The sequence below is a fragment of the Macrobrachium rosenbergii genome, chromosome 9 (genome assembly GCF_040412425.1).
Source record: "Macrobrachium rosenbergii isolate ZJJX-2024 chromosome 9, ASM4041242v1, whole genome shotgun sequence".
Taxonomy (NCBI): Eukaryota; Metazoa; Arthropoda; class Malacostraca; order Decapoda; family Palaemonidae; genus Macrobrachium; species Macrobrachium rosenbergii.
The window spans coordinates 32,317,192-32,340,945 of NC_089749.1; the positions used below are offsets into that span (position 1 = coordinate 32,317,192).

Sequence of the window (23,754 nt, forward strand, 5' to 3'; positions counted from 1 at the left end):
GCCTTTTTATACAAAACTTTACACAAATTACAATTAAATAGGTTCAGAGTTGAATAACTTACCGTATCAGAAGCACTTTTTACATTTTTAAATGCATACTGTATCAAAAAAGTTGGCCTATGACCAATGCGGCCGTATTACCGATGATATACCATAGGCTAGGTTATAGGCACTACCAGAATGTACTGTAACAGGTACACATGAAAACTGTTGTTAATAATGATAACATTGAAAAATAATCAATATTATCACATTAAATTAATAATACAGTATTTATAAACCAAATTACTGCATGTCTGTTATCATAAAATTAAGAAAAATTTCGAATTACGTCGAATTTCGGCAGCTTGTGGCAGATATAAACAAAATGTTTATGTAATTAGTACCGCGATACACCACCAGGGCGGCGCTATGGTTTGTTTATATCTGCCACAAGCTGCCGAGTTCGGCGTAATTTCGGAAATTTTTTTAATTTTATGATAACGACATGCAGTAATTCGGTTTATAAATACTGTATTATTAATTTAATGTGATAATATGGCTTGTTTTTCAACAGCAGCAACAGCAGCATGTGTGGGCTTTAAATGCTTTTAAATAAACATGGGAAGAACGCCACCAACAACGCCAACTAGCGGCAGTCGCGAAACTTTTTCTACAAACATCATATGATTCATTGGGTCGGATTCTGGTTTGTTGTTTGAGCTCCGACGCAAAATTTACTCAACATTTCGTGTTGATATCCGATTATTTCGAGTTCTAGTACAGTCGAGGACTGGGGTTCTACTGTACATTTAATAAGAGCAAACCCATTGGGTCAGCCCTACTAAGTTAATAAGAAATAGTGTAACCAAAGCACTGACTTGAAATTCTTAACTGCCCTTTCATGGGTAATAATGTTAGCTCAGTGGTCTTAAAAAATTAGGTATTCCTACTACAGTTCCACTTATGCTACAGCAGCTACTACTACTAATGCCATCTGAGGAATCATACAAAATATATACTCACCCAGGCATTCTCTTGATGATATCTATGACCCCTAGCCCATTCCAGTGTTGAGCTGCTCTCAGTTCTTCTGTTGTTACTCCAACTATTTGTACAAATTGGACAGGTCCATTGGGTGTTTCCACATTACCCAATTCAGGATCCTCACCCATTAACATATGCTGGACGCGTGATTCACTATTGTCAAGAGGACAGTGCCAGGAAACATGGTCACCCACACATAATGTAGATTCTGTTTGGTAAAAATATATCTAATGTAGTAGTTGTTGATTCAAATTAATCCTACAATATCATCTCATATAAGGAAAATAAGTATGTACTGTAGCTTTATTTCATAATAAACTTACAGTATTTTTCTTTCACAATTTGCAGTCTTAACACACACACAATACAGTACCAACTACTTTCGTATAATATTAAGAAAAATATTCCAGTCCCCTCACATAGCATCCTTTCCAAACGATGCAGTAAATGTCACTAATTTTTTTATCAGCACACATGAAATGCTTGGAATTTCAAATCCCATCCATTTATGTTTCAATTATTATAAAGTGGAATTACCTCATTCATCCTGATACTAATGTTAGAGCACGAACATTACAAGTCACTCCCTTTTTAAGCTATGCTGCATTCTGTACCTTCTATATTATAATGCTAAAGTTACATTCACAAATAGTCAATTTTTTTTACACCAGCATAAGATACTGTACTGTAATCTAATCAAATAAGCTAAATGACAGGTGCTGATGCAGACATGAGTACGCTCTAGTTTCCAAAAGGCAGCAAAGAATTCTAAATCATACTACACTGAACCGGAAAAGTAATGACTAACACTTACCAGACTGAAAAACATACTTGGCAAGGGCTTGCATAATTGCTGCTGGCCAAGTGGGAGGACTTTTTTCTTCTGGTTCTCTTTTGAGGCGCATTGTTAGTTCAAAGCCAAATCCACTTGGATTTTCTGGTCCTGTTACTTCATGAACTCTACCATCACCATGGAGGTCTGAGCATCCAAAACTTGAATAAAGGAAAACATTTTTTAGTCAAATACCAGTCTTCAAAACATTTCAACATTTTGCTAAACAAGATAAAAGACGCTTCTTTAACAAGTTAACCATGACTTACAAAAATTTTCGAACAGCATGTTTCTTTCAATATCTCAAGTGCCACTTAATCATCAGATTTCTTCAGAAAGATCATTTGCTCTATGTAATGTGCATCACAAATGAATTTTAAAATTATCTATATAAATCAAGACTTTTTTGTTGTTGTTGATCTCAATCATAGAAAATCTAGCAAAGGCAAGATTCCAAAACTTTAAAGATTATTGTATTACAATGAGTGAACATATTTGGGGACAGATTTGTTGTACAACTGTTATATAAACTTATATATTCTAAATGCTGATGTTTTCATATATACAAATGGGGTGTAATGCAAAATCTTACGAGAAAATCTTATGGTTTAAACCAGAGCTTGCAGGGAACACGAACCTCCAATATGGCTGAGGAATCTCACCCCACTACCACCACCAAAAGATTCCTTGTCTAGAGCAAGATGTCTCCCAGACTTTATTAAATATTACAGGCACAAGACCTAACTTTGATCAAATTCTCATGAAAATCACAAATTTTTAAGGTACAGAAATTGAGTATGCATCCTAATGGCCAAAGTTATGTTTTTCATGGGCCTATACTAACCGTAAAGAAAGGTTGTCTTTGCTAAACAGTAATTGGAACTCCTATGCATGACATCTGAGTGAAGTGCATAAATTATACAGTACTTAGTTAAAATAGTACAAGACCAGAAATATCATAAAAAACAAAAAACACACATGGTCAAAGATACTTTCCTGGTAGACTATGGTATACAAGTCAATGGACAAGTAGTAACTTGAATTTATATAAAAATTATCAGTATTTCCACTCATCTCAAATGACTGACTTAGGACATTACAGTATTAGCTAATAAAGAATCAAAAAAAATTTTAAACATGCCTTTATTAAAATTCATTGCAAATTAAAAATAATTTTTGGAGAGACACCAAGATTTTCTTACAATTAATCATATTTACAAAAATAAAAGCATAAGCACCAATCATGGAAGGAAATGCTACAAGAAAGGAAATATATATTTTTTTTATTTCTTGTAGCATTTCCTTCCATGTTTGGCTCCCACACTTTTATTTTTGTAGACATGATTAATTCTAAGATAATCCCGATGTCTAAAAAAAAAAATACTTCTTAGTTTTGACAGATACTGTAACTTATCTATGACAGTAGCTAAAGAAATTGAATGTTACAGTATATCCTGTTGAGCCAAAGAAGGGTTGAAAAATCCATAGTTATTAACTTATATTCTACCGAGTCAAAGAAGGTATGAAAAATCCGAAGTTTCACACTAATCCTAAGATACTGGGAGAAGTCACTGTAGGGTCACTAGAAGTCACTGCTGACCTACTGATCATGTAAGGTTGTATTGTAACTGGGACTGAGTAACCAAGCAAAATTTCAAGTCCATCGAATGAAGGGAACAGGTTGTAAATTGAGTTACAAGTTTTGGCCCAAACATACAGATGTGGAGTCTTTGACCCAAACAGACAGATGCAGAAGTCAAGTTAAATAAAAGCATGTAAAAATAAAACTGCTGTATGTTACAAGGGCTTATGGCTAAGTCTTACTATGCACAGCAAAAGTGTTTTAATCAAAGACACACCCACCATTTGTTCTCATTGTGTTCAGATTCTCTGTGATAAAATGTGTCTTGTTCATGTGGAGTTTTTACAGTGTTACTATGCAATAAAATGTTAAATTGTACTTCTAATAATTCTGCATAAATCACTTGGTAACCTTTTCAAAATTTTTCAATTTGCTTGTATGTCAACAACAGAGAAGCCTATTAAATATTACAATTAATGAACTTAAAAAAAGGTACAGTATTTTTAGAGTAAATGAACCAAAAACCTACAATACTAATCAATATGATATATCAGCTTAAGTCACTACTTTAATTTACCGCGTTAAACATGCATAGCAAACCAACTAAAACGAAGTCATCAACTCATGGACATGCCACCAGCACAGCCAATCTGCATACAGTAAATAACATGTCCTAATTATAAGCCCACATACTGTATTATTGGTCAGTAAGGACTTTATATTTATGCTTATCTCGTTTCAAAATTTTGCTATTTAAAATCTGGGTCCATCTATTATGAGGTCAGAGTGTTTTCAACAATAATAAAAACAGTAATTTGGAAATTTCTTAATATGACAAATTTCTTAAGTAATTTGTATTTTTCCTAACTATACAAACCTGAGGTCCATTACATTAGGAATTACTTTCAGCGAAGTTGGAACAGCCGTTTAAGTTTCGAACAAGGTGGTTAGGCAGTTAACTACTGTCCGGTTGGTGGGAGTCCCCCTCGCCCGGATGTAAACATTCCAATTTGCCTTTCACCCCGGGTAACAGATTGAAGGTTTGTATAGTTAGGAAAAATACAAGTTACTTTAAAAATTTATCATTTGTTCCTAAACAATATACAAACCATCACTCCTTTACATTAGGAAGACTTACTTCTTGGAGGGAGGAATCTGAGTGTCTCTGAACTGACTGGAGTTTGCCACACCTGGATTCTCTTCCTGGTCAAAAAGAGTGAGGAAGAGTTCCATGACTCTGACATGTGTAAGAACTGCATGTTCAGTTGTCAGACTTCTGGGACTTTTCATATGAGTGGGAAATACGTGACATCGTTAAAAACAAAGGGCTAGGATCCTTGAGTAGGAGAAATTAAACAAATATAAATATTGGGTTTGTTTCATTGTCAGGGGGGCCCCCTTTCTCCCCTTGCTAAAGAACGGGGCAGAAATGCTTCTATAAGTCTAACCATAGAGAACAGAATGGGTGCTCGATGTGACACTCACCTGCATCGGTTGCCAGTTCCAGCACGTGATGGCTCGTTATCCTTCTCTCTGCCTGTAGCGATAAAATGAAGGATGATGAAGAAGGGAGAGGAAGGGAGGCCAGTAACTCACATACAGACTTCCTTCCACAACCAAGCACCTTAGGCAAGATGCAACTTGTCCTCTTAGATGAGCTGGGTAAGCTACACAATTTGTTGAGCAGCCACCACAGGACCCAACGAAAAGGTGTCCAAGGACTTGTGGGCAATCTCCCGAAGGTAAAATGATGTGAAGGTGGTCTGGCGTGACCACACTGCTGCCTTCAGTACCTGAGGAACCGACAGATTCTTCCGGAAAGTGAGGGATGGACCAATATCCCTGGACTTCTTGAGCTCTTGGAAGGAACTCACTGGTGTCGTCTTCCCTAGCATCAGAGGACGCCCTTTTGATCGTCTCACGAAGCCAGAAAGAGACTGTGTTCTTGGACGAGCCAGTGCTAACAAAGAGTCGTCGACACTCATGCTGGAGATGTCGAGTTCTCTTAAGATAGCACAGCAGCACTCTAACAGGACATAATAGCATCTCGTCTGGATCACTGCAACAAAGTCATCCAGGGAGGCGATGGATTCTGAGTCTTCGCTACAAATTCTGGGACAAAATTGAGCATAACTGATCCCATCCCCTGGAGTGTTTTAACGTTGAAAGAAAGTCCATGAAGTTCACCTACTCTCTTCACCGATGCCAAGACTAGCAGGAAAACCGTCTTGAGGGTCTGATCCCTGTCTAACAACTCTCGTATAGGGTCATACGGTGCACAAGTCAAGCTCCTCAAAACAAGAGTCACATCCCACTCAGTGGGCTGAGGTCCCTGGGTGGGCAAGATCTTTCGAAGCTTCTCATCGGCAAAGAAATCTCCAGTGAGGAGGAGATGTCCACTCCTCTTAGGCATGGAACTTGCCCAGGGCAGCCCTATAACTTTTCACAGCTGAGACAGAGAGAAGCTCCTCTCAGCGAAGGAAGACGAGGAAGTATGCTATCTGCTGAATAATGACTCCAACCGGAGAGAGACCCCGTCTACAACACCAACCACAGAAGACCGCCCATTTTCCCAGGTATACCGCTGCAGAGGACTGCCTGAGATACCCAGACATCTTCGTTGTTGTGCGGTGAGAAAAGCCTCTTGCTCACAAGAGATGCTGGATAGTCTCCAAACACGAAAAGACAGGGAATACACTGCCTGATGGAACTGTTCTACGTGTGGTTGAAACAGATGGTGTGTCTGGGAAGAATCTCTCTCTTTGCCTCGGAAAGTAGAGTCAGCAGGTCTGGAAACCAAGCAGCATGTGGACTCTTGGGAGCCATCAGGGTCATTCTGAGATTTGGGGTGATCAACACTATGTTGATTACCTTGAGAATCAGACAAAACGGAGGGAAGGCGTAGGTGTCAACGTTGTCCCATGGGTGTCGAAAGGTGTCCTCTGCAGCGGCCCATGGGTCTGGTACAATGGAGCAGAATACATGGAGCTTTCTGTCATGCTGGGTGGCAAACAGACAGATGGAAGGGGGGGGCCGTTACCTCAAACGGCCTTTCCGTAATGTATGTGTGAAGGGACCACTCTGTCCTTATCACTTGATTCTGGTGGCTGAGCTTGTCCGCCACTACACTCCTCTTGCCTGGAATGTATCTGGCTGACAGCTCTACCAAGTGAGCTACTGCCCACTCCTGCACCTGCATTGTCAACTGATGTAGTAGAAGGGATACTAGACCCCCTTGCTTGTTGACATATGCCACTATTGTGGTGCTGTCGATCATCAACACCACTGAGTGTCCTATCACTCGATCCTGAAACTCTTGGGAGGGCCAGGAAGGGTGCCTCGAGTTCCAGAATGTTGAGGTGAAGGTGCTTGTCGTTTTGGTCCCACACACCTGAAACCAGCAACTCTTCCAAGTGTGCACCCCATCCCTCGTTCAATGCGTCTGAGAAAAGAAGCATGTCAGGAGGGGGAGTATGCAGTTACTCCTATTAAGAGGTTCCTGTCGTCCATCCACCTGTCTAGGTCCTGTCTTACTTCCCTTGAGAGGAGAATAGGAAAGGACTGGGGATCTCGAGCCTGGGACCAAAACTCCTTCATACTCCACTGGAGAGAATGAGGGTGAAGCCGCCCATGAGGGACCAGCTTCTCCAAGGACGACAGGTGACCGAGAACGATTTGCTACTGCCGAACTGGTTGCTCCCGTTGAGACAGGAACAACTGCACTGTTTTCCTGAACTTGCTGATATGCGAGTCTGCGGGGAAGACTCTTGCTGCTGCCATATCGACCAGCATGCCCAGGCACTTTATCCTCTGCTTGGGAATGAGATGGGACTTCTTGAGATTCAAGGAGTCAATCTCTGTCCTGCAGCAACTGCAAGCAAGAGCTCACCACAACAAGCCAATCATTAAGATACCTCAACAGACATCCTGTGTAAATGAGCCCAAGCTAAGACATGAACATGAACACCTGGGGAGCAGTCGACAGCCGAAGCAAAGTACCCTGAACTGGAGTACTGTTTCCTTGAGGATAAAGTGTAGGTATTTGCAAGAGGACAGATGGATGGGTATTTGAAAATATGCATCTTTCAAGTCCACCGTAAGCATGAAGTCAGTCTCCCTGATGGATGTGAGCAAGGTACATTCCAATTCCACAATGAACCGAGTCTGGTGAACGAATCAGTTCAAGGGAGACAAAGATCTATGACTAGTCTCCAACCTTCCAAGGATTTCTCTATGAGAAAGATATGGCTGTAAAATCCTGGGAACTGATCTGTCACAACTTCTACAGCACCTTTCTTCAGCATCACTTGCATCTCTTCCTGGAGGGCGAGATCCTTCGGTGAGCCAGGTACGTAGGTTAGGAGATGGACCGGGTTGTTGGTGAGGGGTGGTCGAGACTCGAAGGGGAGTAAATAGCCCTTCCAAACGACATTCACTACCCAGGTCTCGGATCCATATCACTGCCATGTTGCACAATGGCTCAACAGGCAACCCCACCAATAGCAGCAGCTGGAGGAACACAGCCCCTATTGTCCTCCCTTCTTCTTTCCTTTTCCCCCCCTTTTCCAGGCTGGGGAGAGCCAACGAGAGATCCCACTGCCACCTCTGTGGGAGGAAGCAGCCCCTTAAAAGCACCGAGACAGGTATTCTTAAGGCTGGGAGAAGCAACCTTCTTCTCCATCTGTTGAGCGTCAGAAGAAGGGAAGGAGGTAGCAGAAGATGAAGATGAAGAAGACGACGATGACACCTTACGAAACCCCTTCTTCGACTTCTTCCTGGATATCTTCTTCAGGATCGCAGTCAAAAGTTGGTCGCCCATGCAGGCGGTAGTGGCAGGATCATCAAGGCAGCAGGAACAGCAGGCACAGCAGGCAGTAGGGTTACTGCGTAACCTGGGGCAGGAGCACGTGGCGCAGTCTGATCCATCACAGCTGGGGTCATCAGGGTCAGGTGCGTGGAAATGGAGGTGGTTGTCTTTGCAAACGCCATCATTGTCACCGTAGTGGTGGTAGCAGTGACAGAGGGTGTGTTGCCACCGTAAGCTGAGGTGTGCAACCAGACCTTGCACTGGAGGAACCCCTGAGAGACCCATGGAGATCCCAAGTCTCTCGGAATTTGTCCACCTGACCTGAAGAAGACAAAGTCAGGTTAGGGGAGGTTACCTCCTCTCGCCCCGAGGAAGAAGCTTCCCCCCTCAGAACAAGTGGACCACCAAACCGAGGTCGTCCTGATCGCCAGCCAACCCTCCACCCCCGATCTTCACCTGATGATTCAAATGAAGACGACGAGGGGGAGATTGCTCCTAAAGTAGACAGGCATGCGAGGCAGAAACGAAAAAGAAGTCAGCTACCAAAGGCGTAGTTGGCAGCGTGTAACCACCGGACGATGCTTTGGAAGCCCTCTTCTTGTACTGCCTCCTACTGGTAAACTTCACCCACTGCACTGGAGACCAGGAACACCACTCACTAGAGTTGAATTAGGATTGCAATCATGTCTCCTGAAACTAGTGCAGAGATATGAGGGTCAACACTAATAGGAGAGCAGAAGTGTGTGCATAGTTTACCGTCAACACCTGGGCACACACGAAAGACACTACCCTTCCGCCCGGGCTTAGATGGTTTGTGGGTTTGCATAATGATGAAATAACAAACACACAATCAAGCAATAAATCACAAAAAACAGAAAGAGCCCACTGAGAAAACAGCAAAACGGCAAGCTAGGCAGAGAGAGGAGACACATCCAAATCACTCAACGGCCGAAAGGAAATTGGCATGTTTACATCCATGCAGGTGGGACTCCCGCCAACCGGACAGTATTTAACTGCCTAACCATCTTGTTCAAAAGTTAAACGGCCGTTCCAGCTTCACTGAAAGTGTAACTCCTATTGTAAAGGATCAACGGTTGTATATTGTATATGAACAAATACAAATCCAAAGTCTTTTATACGGAATACCTTTGGCGTACACTGTGGTGGTAGTATGGAAAATTGGGTTTGTGAGAGGAGGCTTGCATTTTTTAAATCAATTGTTTGTTGTTTTTTATTATAATTATTTTGTGTTGGTGCATGATTATTCATGTCTCTTTTCTCTTTTTTACTTGCAGTTTGCTTGAGTGTTAGGGTAGAGTGAGTGGCTCCCATTCACCTGATGTGTGGTAGGTTTCATCTGTTTGGAATCCTTCCCTTATCAGAAGCAACATCGGGTATAGATATCTACCAACAGGAACTGCAGTTGGAATAAGTCTATTGGCAACTGACAAATCAGTCGAACAGCTGGTAAGACCAAATCCATTTTATGTTCCATTCCATGGTATACAGCAGTTACTTAAGACAGCCTCTGTCCCAAATGGGATGGGGATCAGAGAAGAGTGAAGTGCTTTTGTGTAGAAAACACTACATTAAGAGATTCTAAGTAATTTCTGCCCTCAGCTTGGATGTCATAGCTAAAATAAACTCCATGGTGATCCCCAAATTGTGTTGACTTTCTTGATTGTTCTTTGGATTACTCTGAGACGAGGTACTGAGAAAGCTAAGGAACTATTTTGGGACATGCGCCAGAGTTGGAGATTTGTTGATAATATTTTGATTATCGGTAGTATTAAGTTAGACTAAGTTGGGTATAGGAAGATTGTTTCGATAAACTTCAGTGGTAGGTATGAAATAAGTATGGTTAGTATTGAAAGATGATAATTAATAAACTGTGGCAAATTTAAATAAAATTATAAGGTTCTTTTTGAAGGTCTTCAGACCACTGTAATATTAAGGTTATTAAAGTAGAAATAGACAATATGTGAGTTTTCTTATTAACCTCTAAATCTGTTCTCTGACAACTCATCTCCAAAAGTGTACTGTATTGAAAAAAAGCCCTACAACACTGGTCTAGTCACTGAGGTTTGGTAACAAGGCCCCTAAGCAGCTGTAGCCAAGTGATGGGGTAGAGGACCAACCCACTTTCTCAGTAAATAGCATCACTTTTTCTTTTGGCAACTGGGAACAAATGAGGGGCTATTAAAGGTGGGATTATAAGAGACTTCAGGTTTGTGTGTTAAAGGTAATTCTCAAATTTTCAAGTAATTTGTATCTTTCCTGAAGTCTTTTATATAGCCTACTGTATTCCTCAGTATAAGTATGAAATGGCAGAAGACTGTTTAACTGGTGACAGGCCAGTAAGTGGCGGGTGTCCTCCGCTCACTTACCATAAGCCAGCACTTTTTCCTTCAGCATCAGAGATTATGTGAGGTGGCTAATGTGGGATTATGATAAAGGGTTCTGGTTTGAATACCTTGGAAAAAATACAAATACTTTCAAATTATGATTTCTTGTTCCAACAGAAAAACAAACCTGTCACCTATTTTAAAGGAGACTTACTCCTGAAGCGGAGGATAGTCTCTCAAATTACAGTAATCCTTCAGTTATCCAGATCGTTATTACCTGAAACTTGACATTATCCAACACATGTGGACCAGGGACCAAAGATATATACATATAAATTTTTAAAACTTCTAAAAACTGCTCTCTGATGGTTGCAATGCTGCACAGCCTCAAGAAAATGTTGGTAACACTTACACTCAGACAGACTGAGAAAGGACTGTAGGGGGTGGGGGAGGCCTAAAGAAGTTTCCAAGGAAGTGGGTCAGATGGTGTGCCATGGGAGAGGAGGGGCAGTACACCTGTGTAGAGGAATTCTGAGAAGGAGTTGTCCTGGAAAGTGGGTGGAACCGGGGAGCAGTTTCTCTGGCTGGGAGGGGGTGGGGATGCAGTGTTGGATGGGTGAAGAAGGCTACGTAGACATCTGACTTGCCAGAGGTTGTTTCACATTGTTATGCCTATGATTTTTTATTTATGCTATTGTCATTTATATTTTTACGGTATTTTCTCACTTTATTTTTACAACCCAAAAGATAATCACCGTCATGTGCATAGGGTATGAGGGAGAGAGAGAGAGAGACGAAATATCAACAGTGGTGAAATATTCTCTTATGTTTTGTTATGATGTGTGATAATCATACTTAGAGTCAACTAAATTTGAAATACTGTACCGAAAATCAAGCAAAGCAAAAAAGCAAATGGCAAACATGATACTGGGCTATGAAACACACACAAATGCACATACTATGTAGAGATGGTAACGTCAACACTGTAGATGTAAAAACACATACAGGCATACAAGTAAAGCTTCATGATATTATGAGGTGAAACGAGAAATCATTTATTCCAGTAAAACAGAAAATGATCAACTATTTTTTAGTAGTGTTCTTAAAATGAATTTGCTTTAAACACTCATCATCAAGAAATACCTTATGTACTAAAGAAGTAAACCGAGGGTGTTCTAATGTAATACACAAACACAGTTTGTGTATTACAAACTAAATGATTTTCATTTTTGGTAGATTGTACTAGCCTAGGCTTTCAAACAATACTGCCAAACTTATGACTTACCATATTTGCTGGCGTATTAGACACTTTTATTTTTAAATGTACCAAAAAACTGCCGTGTCCGGATGGGAGACCGGGTGCCGTAAGTACGGCGAGCATACTGGGTAGGCACAAAAATTGTTGCTAATAATAAAACATTGAAAAACAAGCCTAATCATTACAGTAAATTATATTACTGGAATAAAGCATGAAATCATATGTAAACTGACACTCACCTTTAAAGGAAACTAAACGAAATTTACCATATATAAACAACGTTTATGTGTTACTGCAACAGGCCACCAGGGCGGTGCTATGATTTTGTTTACATCCACTCATTGCAAATGACTGACAGGCTAACTGCCGACATATCATAAGCAATTTTTTGTAAGTTTGTGATAGCTGACTGATAATTCGGCTTGTTTTCAACATTTTATTATTTATAAAAAATTACTGAAAACAAGCCACTAACTGCCAATGTATCGTAAGCAATTTTTCGTAAGTCTGTGATTCGTGAGCAATTTTTCATAAGTTTGTGATTCGTAAGCAATTTTTCATAAATTTGTGATTCGTAAGCAATTTTTCATAAGTTTGTGATTTGTAAGCAATTTTTCAAAAGTTTGTGATTCATTAGCAATTTTTCATAAGTTTGTGATTCGTAAGCAATTTTTCATAAGTTTGTGATTTGTAAGCAATTTTTTGTAAGTCTTTGATAACAGACTGATAATTTGGCTTGTTTTCAATATTTTATTCTAGTATACCCTCACAATAGTGTAATTCATGCACAGAATCAAATATTTTTCCCTAAATATACACTTTACAAAATTTAAAATGATATTTTCATAATAAAATAAATTTTTGAACATACTTACCTGGTAGTTATATATATAGCTTAAGTCCCTGGCGCGTGGCAGAATTTCAAAACTCACGGCAATGCTTGATGGGTAGTCAGGTGTACCACTAGTGCGCCCTCTGCAGGTACCTTGAACCATTCAACTGTTCTCAGATCTTCTGCCCCTAGTCTCTAGAGGGGGGAGGAGGGTGGGAATTTAATCATATATAACTGCAGGTAAGTATGTTTAAAAATTTATTTATTATGAGAAAATATCGACCCTAAGCTATCTGATGGTAGTTATATGTAAGCTGATTGTACACCTTTGGTGGAGGGTCAAGCAATAACATCTTTGGAATTTTGCTTAGGGTTAATAAACCAACTTAAGGTTCTTACCTGGTTTAAGGAAAGCTGGCTTCAATGAACTCCCCCTCGTATCATGCCGCTTTCCTTAAAGAGGTCAGCGATCCACTCGGGAGCTGAACACTCAAGGCTGTAACCAGTATACCAACCTACATGTGACAGACAACCTATAATACCCTTGTTCCGGGCACTGCCAAGAGAACAAACTGATTACCTGACTAAAATCAATGATTGCGGAAGATTCGTCCATCTCCACAAACAACCATAAGATTACAACTATTCCAAGGCAAATCAAGGGCATGAATTATGTTGATTGCAGGGTAGTCCCCTCTCCCACTACTGAGTTAGCTGCTCGCGTTGATGTATAGCAGTGATCTCGCGTTATTACTTGCTTCGTAGTATTAGAGTAGAAAAAACACTGACTTCTCAGAAGGTAGAGTCCATGATACTTTGGGACCTATTCTGTCACAAAGGCTGGGGTTACGCCCGCTCTGACCTCATGGGTTTTACTAACCTTTAGAAGCTTAAAGGTCAGCTTCATTACATTCTGAATACGCTTCGCCCATCAACTGTCATGAAAAAGGATAACGCATTCTTTGACGTGTTAGAGAGAACTGTAACTGAGCTTTAAAAGCGCCTCCTGACCTGCCTCGTAAATTCGCCCGTCCCTTTGCAGTACGCTCTCAGAGCTCTTGCAGACCAGAGACCTCTCTCCTAACTCCTCACCTGCGATCTCTGCCAGTTGCAATCTCGAGACTTGGGCCATGTTTGCAGAAGGCCGTTCATTCTTAGCTAAAGCTTAATTGTAGAGAGCAGATAGCTTTGCCGTTCCTAAAACCAGCGGTTTATTGAGAGGCATCTTCACCTGACTCTTTGCTTCTTAAGCCAAGCAAACCAAAAAATAGAGTCTTCATTGTGAGATCTTTAAATGAAATCTCTTGCAAGGATTGACTCTGGACATGAGAACTTTAGGACCGTCCTAGGTTACGCTGAAAGTCGGATCTGACTTTCTCTTTGGTAGTCTCGGAAGATGATCTGATAAGGTCTAGAGTCCTTATTGGCAGACAAGTCCAGGATTTCTGTGTCTGAACCGCTGCCTTATGCTCTGTATCCCTTAATAGTAGAGGCCAGAAAAGTTACGTCTCCTCTTAAGGTGAAGAAAATCCGCTATCTGGGTCTGAGAGGGTACTGGACGAGAGATCACGGAGTTGTTTTTGCACCAACCTCTAAAAATATCCCTTGGATTGGTATACCTGATGGTAGATGACCTCCCTGGCTCTTCGCGATACTCCTAGCACCTGCCTTGAAAATCCTCTGGCTCTTGAGTTTTTCGATGGTCTGAAACAGTTAGCTGTGAACCATGGAGGTTTTTGGTGCTTTCAAGTGGGGTTGTTTAGTAGATCTGGCCTTGGGGGCAGACTTCTCGGCGTATCCACCATCCATTCCCGCACCTCTGTGAACCATTCTCTTGTTGGCCAAGGGGACCACTAGAGTCATCCTGGCGTGGGACCACGAACTTCCTGAATAAACTCTGTTTATGATCTTGAAAGGGGAAAAGGCGTAGCGTCCAGGTTGGACCAATTTAAGGCATCTATGTGCATTACTTTTCAGAGGTCTGGCACAGGAAGTAATCAAATCTCCATCCTCTTACGTTGAGCCAATGGTGTTGAAAGGTCTGTCTCAGACGACCCCAAATCCGCTACAATTCTCTGCAGACATCTTGGTGAAAAGTCCCAATTCTGTTGCCAGGACTTGACCTTTCCTGCTCAGACTGTCTGCCCTCACATTTCTTTCCCTGAATGAAGCGTGTCCAACAATGTCACATTTTCTCCTTGGCCCAGATAAGGAGTTGCCTCGCGTTTAGGTACAGTGACCTGGGTAGGTTCCTCTTGTTTGGCTGAGTGTAGGCCCAGCGCCGTCGTGTTGTCGGAGTTGACCATAATACGACCTTGTCTTGGACTGAGTGTTTGTAGCTCTTTGAGGGCTAAAAATATTGCAGTCAGCTCCTTTTGCAGTTATGTGTGGAGCTTCTCTTGCTCTCTGGGTCCAGAATCCTGATACTTCAACTTTCCCAATGTTGCTCCCACCCGAGTCAGTGGCGTCGAAAGAACAACCTGAGTCTGGGATTTCTTCTGTTTTAATGAAAGACCCTCCTAGCAGAAGCTTGACCAGGTCGTTTCACCACTGAAGGCACTGTTTCATCGCCTCTGGAAATGGGGATACACTCTTTCTCCTAGCCAGTCTTCTCTGCTCCAATACCCGTTGAGGTGGGGTGGAGTGAAGCGAAAGATTTAGTCTTCCTAAGGAAAGCGAACTGTTCTAGCGAGAAGGGTCCCTAGCAGGCTCATCCATTCCTACTTGAAAACATCCGTTTCCCCAGAAGTCCCTTTAATTTTACTAAGGGTCTGTTCCATCATGATGGTGACGGAAAAACCCGAAAATCCGAGACTGAATCCTCATCCCTAGATACAGGATCTCTTGAGATGGGTCAGATCGTGACTTCTGCCTGTTTACCAGAAGTCCTGGTTCCTCCTGATAAACAGACTGTCGTTTGAAGATCACTCCAGACAGCGATTGAAGGAAGGGCTCTGAGGAAAGCCAGTCGATCCAGATACAGAGAGGCCTGATGCCTCGTGTACGCGTCCGCTACATTCGACATCAGTCTGGTGAATGTTGGGCGCGTGTTTAGGCGAGCAAGAGCCACGAGAAACTGGAATACCTGTTCCTGAAGGCGAATCTCAGGTATTTCTTGAAGCCGGGTGGATAAGGAATGTGGAGACTATCGTCCTGAAGGTCCAAACCATCCAGTGATGTGTTGTCTGACTACCGCTAACACTGATTTGTTGTTTCCATGGAAAAGCAGTCTTTTAGCCTGAGCGTTGAGACACTCACATCCAGTGCTAGTCCCTCCTTTGAGCTCTTAGGAACCAGGAAGCGGTTGTAGAATCTAGCGAGAATCAGATTTGTATTTTCTCTATTCGTTTTTCTGTATATGGCTTTGCTGTCGAATCGCCTGTGCCTTGGACTAAATCTCTGTATCACAGAACAGATCTATTGGTTTGTCTGCCTTAGCGAGGCTTCTTGGAAAGGGATTTTGTATCCATCCTTGAGTAGTTGAATGGATGAGATCCATCCTCTTTTCTCCCATACCTGCCAAGTTTAACAGCCTGGCACCTACCTGCCTGAAGGGGAGCGTCAAGTCCTGTTTCTTCCCACATCTAGAGGCCTCCTTGCTGCAGATCTTCTACGCCCTCGGAACCTCTGCCTGAGGGCCGACCACGAAAGGGCTGGAGATCCTGAAGCCCACAGAAAGCCTCAACCTTACTCTTTTTAGTCATGAAAGTCGTTGGTAAGACTTTCTTTGCTGTGCCGATATAAGATCTTGTGGTTTTCTGAGCTAAGGAGGTGAAATCTCTTTAACTTAAGTCTTGAGGGAAGAGGTGAGAGGAAAAAGGGGCGTAAATTAATTCCGCTTTTTGACTGGATGTGACCCCATTAGCTAGGAAAGAGCAAAGATGGGTCCTTTTCTTCAAGATTCCTGCTGAGAAAAGCGCCGCTAATTCGCTGGCACCGTCTCTGATTCCTTTATCCATACACGACATAAGATGTACAAATTCTTCTTTGTGAGTCGGTGGCTGAATAATCCCATCTTTCTTCCCTACTTGCTCCCAGGTCCAGTCAGAAAATTAAAGATATGAAACCCTAAAATTCCTTTGAGGAGGTGGTCCAACTCTGATGGTGACCAACAAAACTTCGTTCTCCCCATGGCCACTCGTGATCAGATCAACAAGATTGAAGTCTCACAGGAAGAGGCAGAGTATTCCAAGGCGAGCGATTCTCCCACGTTTGTTCTAAGCAGCTCGATCTTGAAGCTAGTTTGGCTGGAGGAAAAAGCAGGCTGTCTTTCCTTGTTCTTTTCTTTGAAACATCCATTCATTCATCATTTTGAGAGCTCTCTTGGGCGACGGGACAAAACCATCTTCATAAAGCTGACTCGCCCAGGCGCCTTCCCAGAAGTAAATTCTGAAGGTGGGAAGCGAGGAGCCGTCGAATAAAGTTTTCAGAAAACCTCCGCCAAAAAAGTTTCATAGTTTTGAAGTCTGATGAAAGTTGAAACCTTTACTATCTTCTTCTTCCCGAAACTTGTTAAGTCAGATCCACAGGGAGACTGAGGGATATCATCAATCTCTTCTTCTGATTGACCAAAAACCAAAAGCGACTTCTTTCAAAAGTATCACCTTGGCCTTTCGGCGTCTGGTGTCAGTCTCGTGGCGTCTGGTGTCTTCGTGGCGCCTGGCGTCCCTGGCGTCCAGATTCTTGGCGTCCGGCGTCCTGGCGACCAGATCTTGGCGCCTGGCGTCTGGCGTCCATCCTCTTGAGCTACTCGGGCGTCCTGGCGTCCAGGCTTCTGACAATCATTGTTCGTCAACCTTAAGGTAAATAGCAGGGAACTGGCGTACCATGCGATCTGTCAAAAAAGCTTCCTGGGGCGGCGTAAATGATTGAGTTTCTTGAATAGCGTGTTTTTCATTGTATCACCCTTTCCTAAGTCGCGACTGGCACGCTGTGCGACATCGGTCGAACCTCAGGCGACGTACAGCCATGGTGGACGCGTCCATCCGTCTTATCTGCAGGCTGAAAGACTTGCATCAGGGAAGAAGAGTTTCCGTTTGCATGTCCTGGGTAGACGATCTCGGGCTACTGTTACTTGAGGATCGACAGCAGGGCGCGCCTCAGCTACTAATTCATTTTCATCGATCTGCGGCGTTGAAATGAGACGTGACATATCAGATCCTTATTATTTACCGTCATCCGTGAGAAGCGACGACACGCCGTGCGACAACATCATCCTGCTTTTCACTGGAGAGCAATTGTCCGAACTAAGAGAGCGCTCTGGGGCTGCTCAGTGACTACACATCCCGGGTGGAAGTGTCAAATCGGCCGCTCTCCACCGAAGAAGTTTCCTTTTGAGGTCTCGATAAGGTCGTATGGCGTAGTCCCTTCTAATGTAGCGTCCTCGGCCAGATAGCTCACTTCTTCTCGCCTTTCCTGGGTGGCGTCCTGGGAAAGCGTCAGCAGAGTGCCTTTCGAGGGCGACTGCTTTCATTAGCTAAGCCTCTCGCCTCCCTTAGATCTGTCGACATTCCCTTCTCACAGGGGGTTGGTGTGAGCTTGGAAGAGGTCTAGGACTAGGAACACGACAAGGACCGAGCAACCGCACCCTCCCTGTACTTGCACTCTTATTTTCACTCATTACTTAGATGTTTCAGATCTCTGACATTCGACCATAAGTCCTCTGTCTCTTACGAGGATTCACCTTTTGTCCAAGGTTTTGAATAGCGTCATCATGTCCTTGAAGGTTGGTTCCTTATCCAGTATCAGTGGGAAGTTCTGGGCACCACCACTACAGAGGAATGAATAATAGGATTGTATAGAGAGAATCTTCAAGATTCCCTGACTATCTCTAGAAAAGCGAGATTTACTCCCGGCTCTTCTGATCCTATCACTCAGCTTAAACATATAAGGTAGTATCCATCCCTCTCTCTGATAAACCAAAACATTCATCACATCTATCCTTTAACTATAATTTTTCCCTCTGCATTTTACAAATAGAGTGGGATCAAGCAGCCTTTGTAAGCCCGGGTTTACACCCCTCACACATTCTCACCTCGAAGTGAGTCAGACATCTTGGGAAAGTGAAAAATCGTAAGAAAAATCCAAGCGAGCAAAGGTCAAAATCAGCAATATCTAACAAATCCAGAAAATCCAAATCAAATCAAAAAAGCGGCGAAGCCAAAGCAAAGTGTACTTCACCAAACTCTGTGAAAATCACACCCGGGCCAAGCGACAAAATTCTTACTGATGCAACCGGTATGGCGGCAGGGAAGATGAGAACAGTTGGAATGGTTCAAGGTACCTGGGTAAGAGAGGCGCGCAGTGGTACCTGACTACCCATCGGCGGTCTTGCGTGAGTTTTGAAATTCTGCGTAGCGTCCGGGGACTTAAGCTGTATATATAATAACTACCAGGTAAGTCAGATGTTTAAAACATGCTTTTAATAATATGTATGATGCAACATACAGTACTAAAATTGTTTTTTCTACAAAATATCCATGTAAAATAGGGGTGCGTCTTATACACCAGCAAATATGGTATTTAACAATTCATAACCTTCTCCTAAAATTAACAACCACTTACAAAAGAACTGACAAACATCATCGAGTAGGACGTAAACCAATGAATCAGGAAACAGGCGTTTTGTGATTTTGAAGGGTTTTACTTTTACAAAGTACAGTATGTTAGTTTACCTTTGTGTACCCATTTTACATTTAGGTACAAAAAGAAAAATAATAATTCCAATAATACATTCATTTCTTTTAGCAATTAAAAAATAACACTTTTTAAAGTGAATTATATTTTTCCTAACTATACAAACCTGAGGTCCTTTACACCAGGACTTACTTTCAGTGAAGCTGGAAACGGCCTTTGAACTTTCGAACAAGGTGGTTAGGCAGTTAACTACCATCCAGGAGGCAGGAGTCCCGCCTGCCCGGATGTAAACATTCCAGTTTGCCTTTTGTCTCAGGTGTCAGATTGAGGGGTGGCATGAGGTGGGCATGAAAATGTAATGTAAAGGACCTCAGGTTTGTATAGGTAGGAAAAATACAATTTACTTTAAAAAATTGTGATTTGTTCCGACACAATATACAAACCATCGGTCCTTTATATTCGGAAGACTCACTGGTTGGAGGGAGGAATCTGAGTGAGTCTCTATGAACTGACTGGAGTTCGGTACACCTTGGGTTCCCTTCCTGGTCGACAGAGGGAGGAAGGGAAAACCTGCCTCTGACAAAGTGATCAGGTTGTAAGAAACGCAAGATCAATTTTCAGACTTCTGGGCTTTTTCGTATGAATGAGGAAGACGTCATTTCATACAAAAATAGGCTAGGATGAACCTTAAAAAGTTGGCGAAAGTAAGGCAAATACAAGTGCTGTATCGAGTTTGTCTTACTGTCATGGTCTCCTCCCTCCCCTTGCTAGAGGAAGGAGTGGGTTTGTTTCTATGATCCAGAAAGGAAATAGAATGGAAGCTCGAAGTGTATGCTTACTTGCATCGACTGCCAGATCCAGTATGTAATGGCATGTCCACTCTCTACAGCAAGAAGAGAGCCAGGGTGAAGAGAAGAAGGAGAGGCCAGTCACTCCTGCACTCTTTCTCACATCCACAACCGCACGTCTTAGGCGAGATGCAACCCTGTCCTGTTAAGAGGAGCTGCGTAAGCTACACAACTTGAGTAGCCACCACAGGTCCCAAAGAAAAGGTGTCCAAGGACTTGTGGGCAACATCCCAAAGGTAGAAAAAAATGAGTGGTCTGTTGAGACCACAACCCCCCCTTTCAATGCCTGAGGAACTGATAGGTTCTTCTGGAATGTGAGGGTTGGACCAATGCTCTGGACTTCGTGAGCTCTCGGGCGGAAGATACCGGTGTTGTCTCCTCTAGCAGCGGAGTAAGCTCTCCTAATTGTCTCATGAAGCCAGAAAGAAATCGTGTTCTTGGACACCTCTTTCTTGGTCGAGCCAGCACTAATTAAGAGTCGTCGACACTCAGGCCAGAGATGGCAAGTTCTCTTCAGATAGCGGCGCAGCACTCATCTGGGTCATTACCTACAAAGTCCTCTAGGGAGGGGATCGTGAAGGACTCGAACCTAGCTTCAGGGACCGATGAGTTCCGAGTCTTTGCTACGAAGCCCGGGACGAAATCAAGCATAACTGATCCCCACCCCATGAGTGTTTAACATTGAATTAAAGTCTGTGAAGTTCTCCTACTCTCTTCACCAATGCCAAGGCAAGCAGGAAAAAGTCTTGAGGGTCAGAACCCTGCCTGACGACTCTTGTAAAGGATCATACGGTGCAGGAGTCAGGCTCCTTAGAACAAGAGTCGCATCTTGGGAAGCTGAGAGTGTTCTTCAGGAAAGCTTCTCATAAGGAAGAAAGAAGCAGATGACAGAGCAGCCAGGGTGAAAAAAAGAGGGAAAACTCGCCAGGAGGAACCGCAGAAGAGACGCATAAGCTGTGGGAGGAGAAGCATCTTGTTTGATCTCCTCTTTGTCTTCTGAAGAGACTGGAGACTGGGACAAATCTTGAGGAGGTTTCAGAGAGGGCCCCTCCCTGATGAAGCTCAAGATTTCTGACAGCTGTTCCTCGATGGGTGCCAAAGAGGGGTTGTCTGGCTCTGAGATGGAAACCTGGTGGTCGAGACAAGACGGTTGATGAACAGGAATCAGGTGTCTGGATGGTGACGCTGGGAGCTCGGAGCCCACAGCTGGACGCATGGGAGCAGGTGCTGGGTGTGCGGGAGCAGGTGCTGGGCGTGCGGGAGCAGGTGCTGGGTGTGCGGGAGCAGGAGCTGGGAGCATGGGTGCCAGAACTGGGCTCTAGGGAGCGGGTGCTTCGAGGCGAGACACGGTCTCGGGAGACAGACACTTAGACAGATGTTTTGGGTGTTTGGAATCCTTGGGAGAGAACGAAACGGGAGAATCCCATGGGTGTGCAGGAAGCTGAACAAAGGCAAAAATTGAAGGATCCACACTGGAGCTGCAAGATGGAATCAGGTTGTTGGTGTCCCTGTGAAGCTTGACTGGCAACGGGGAAGCAAGAGCTGAGTTGTCCATGTGTCTTTTCAGTGGCCGGGATGAATCCAGGAAGCATCTACAACGCCCGTGGTCGGAATCTGAGTCCGAGCTAGAAGACAAGCGGCACATATCCAGTGATATGCCTTTCCAGCGGCAGTCGATCGAAGCCTGGGATCTAGCAACAAGCTCAACTAAGGGGGGCAGCAACCTGTGGGCAAACCCCGCCAGCCTCCCTTGGACCTCCGGTATGTCTTCTCCCAGGTACAGGGGAGCGGGACAGTGACCTTTGTCTAAGAGCACCGACGGGATGGGAAGCCACCTCCTCCACTGACACTTCACAAACACATTATCCCTAACTTTGTCACAGAAAACTTTTCCATAAGTACACGTAAGGACACCCCTATCTTCGACACTGAACTGACTACTAGACTAATTTTCTTGTCGAATTTGGATTCAATTCTGGACTCCAGACTGGCTATGGCATCAAGGTCAGAAGCATGGTGGTACTGACAGGTTAGGTGAGGAAGGGTACGGAGTTGATCTTGAACACCCCTGGATTTTTTTACTAGACCTTATCTGATGGGTCGTTGGTTCTATTAACCAGGATAACTGAAGGATTACTCTGCTGACAAGGTGAATCTCCACCCGGATGTGACATGTTCTCAGTTATGATTTACACAGGGTCCCCTGACTCCTGTAACTTCTTATATGCAATCTCATAGGAATGTGAGACTGACAGGGGCCACAGCCAGAATGAGACGTGTCTGTACTCACGCTATGAATACATCAAAGAACCAAGTGCTACCCAAAAAGATATGGGAGTAAAGTCTGGAAAGCAGCTACCCCTGAAGAACAATGGGAGAGGAACAGTGCACTAACACAAAGAATACAGGCAGTCCCCGGTTATCGGTGGGGTTCCGTTTCTGAGGGTGTGATGATAACCGAAAATTGCCACTAACCGAAAAATCGATGGGAGAGGAACAGTGCACTAACACAAAGAATACACAGGCAGTCCCGGTTATCGGTGGGGTTCCGTTTTGAGGGTGTGTGGCGAAAATTGCCACTAACCGAAAATCAGTGATTTTCGGTTATCATCACATCAGAAACGGAACCTCAGTTAAACGGTTATCATCACCTCAGAAACACCGATAACCGGGACTGTATTCTTTGTGGGTGATTTTCAGTTAGTGGCAATTTTTGTTATCATTAGTGCACTGCCTGTATTCTTTGTGTTAGTGCACTGTTCCTCTCCCATTGTTCTTCAGGGGTAGCTGCTTTCCAGACTTTTTCAGTGATTTTCAGGGGTTATTGGCGCCAAAAAGCACCATTTTTCGGTTATCAGCACCTCTGTTAGGTATGTATCAGCACTGATAAGCGGAAATCGGCGATTTTCGGCCCCGAAAATTGCCAATTTTCGTCGCTAGACAAGCCCCATAAAACTGGATCGCTGTTAACCGAGCCTGCCGTTAACCGGGGACTGCCTGTAATCGAAAAGCCACAAACCCAATCTAAGTCCTTCCCACCTCCATTGATAACATGTATTCCCCAAAGACTGAAGCAAACAGATCATTCACACAGAAAAATAAGAGCTTCAAATATCCAGTCATGCTGAGTACAGCCCACACATTTATCCAGTAAGACAGCCAAAGAAAAAGGGCTGGCTTATGGCAGGTGAGTGGGAAGTCCACCACCCTCCCACTTACTATCAATTAGCCAACTCATTACCATTTCAATGACCATTTCCAGCTCAGGAAACTATAGTACCCAACATTTCATGTGCAACGTTGCAAGACTCGTCACAAGCATTTCCAGGACATAGAGGGAGCAAACAGGTTGTGCACTGGGGACCAAGCATAAGCAAACCCAAGCAACCGAGATTGCTCATGAACAAACTTGTGCACCAAACCACCTGCACTTAAGATAGACTGTGAGGAGGAGGAGGAGGAGGAGAGAAGAAAACGATGCATGGCAGAGCTTCTTTGACCTCTGCCAACTATTGGTCTCCATCCTCTCCCATGTTCCCCAAAGACAAAGTCAAGGCAGACATCCATGAAGGAACAGGAACAGCAGGA

General features: G+C 43.4%; 1 protein-coding gene across 1 annotated transcript in view; it reads right to left on the reverse strand.

The window, feature by feature from the left end:
• Su(fu) (suppressor of fused) overlaps positions 1-23,754 on the reverse strand; it is a 67,164-nt gene that overhangs the window by 33,866 nt on the left and 9,544 nt on the right. The window contains exons 3-4 of the mRNA XM_067108871.1: positions 1,841-2,019; positions 1,006-1,234 (exon numbers count right to left, since the gene is read on the reverse strand). Coding sequence (XP_066964972.1) covers positions 1,006-1,234; positions 1,841-2,019 — 408 coding nt within the window. The remainder of the gene's footprint in view (positions 1-1,005; positions 1,235-1,840; positions 2,020-23,754) is intronic.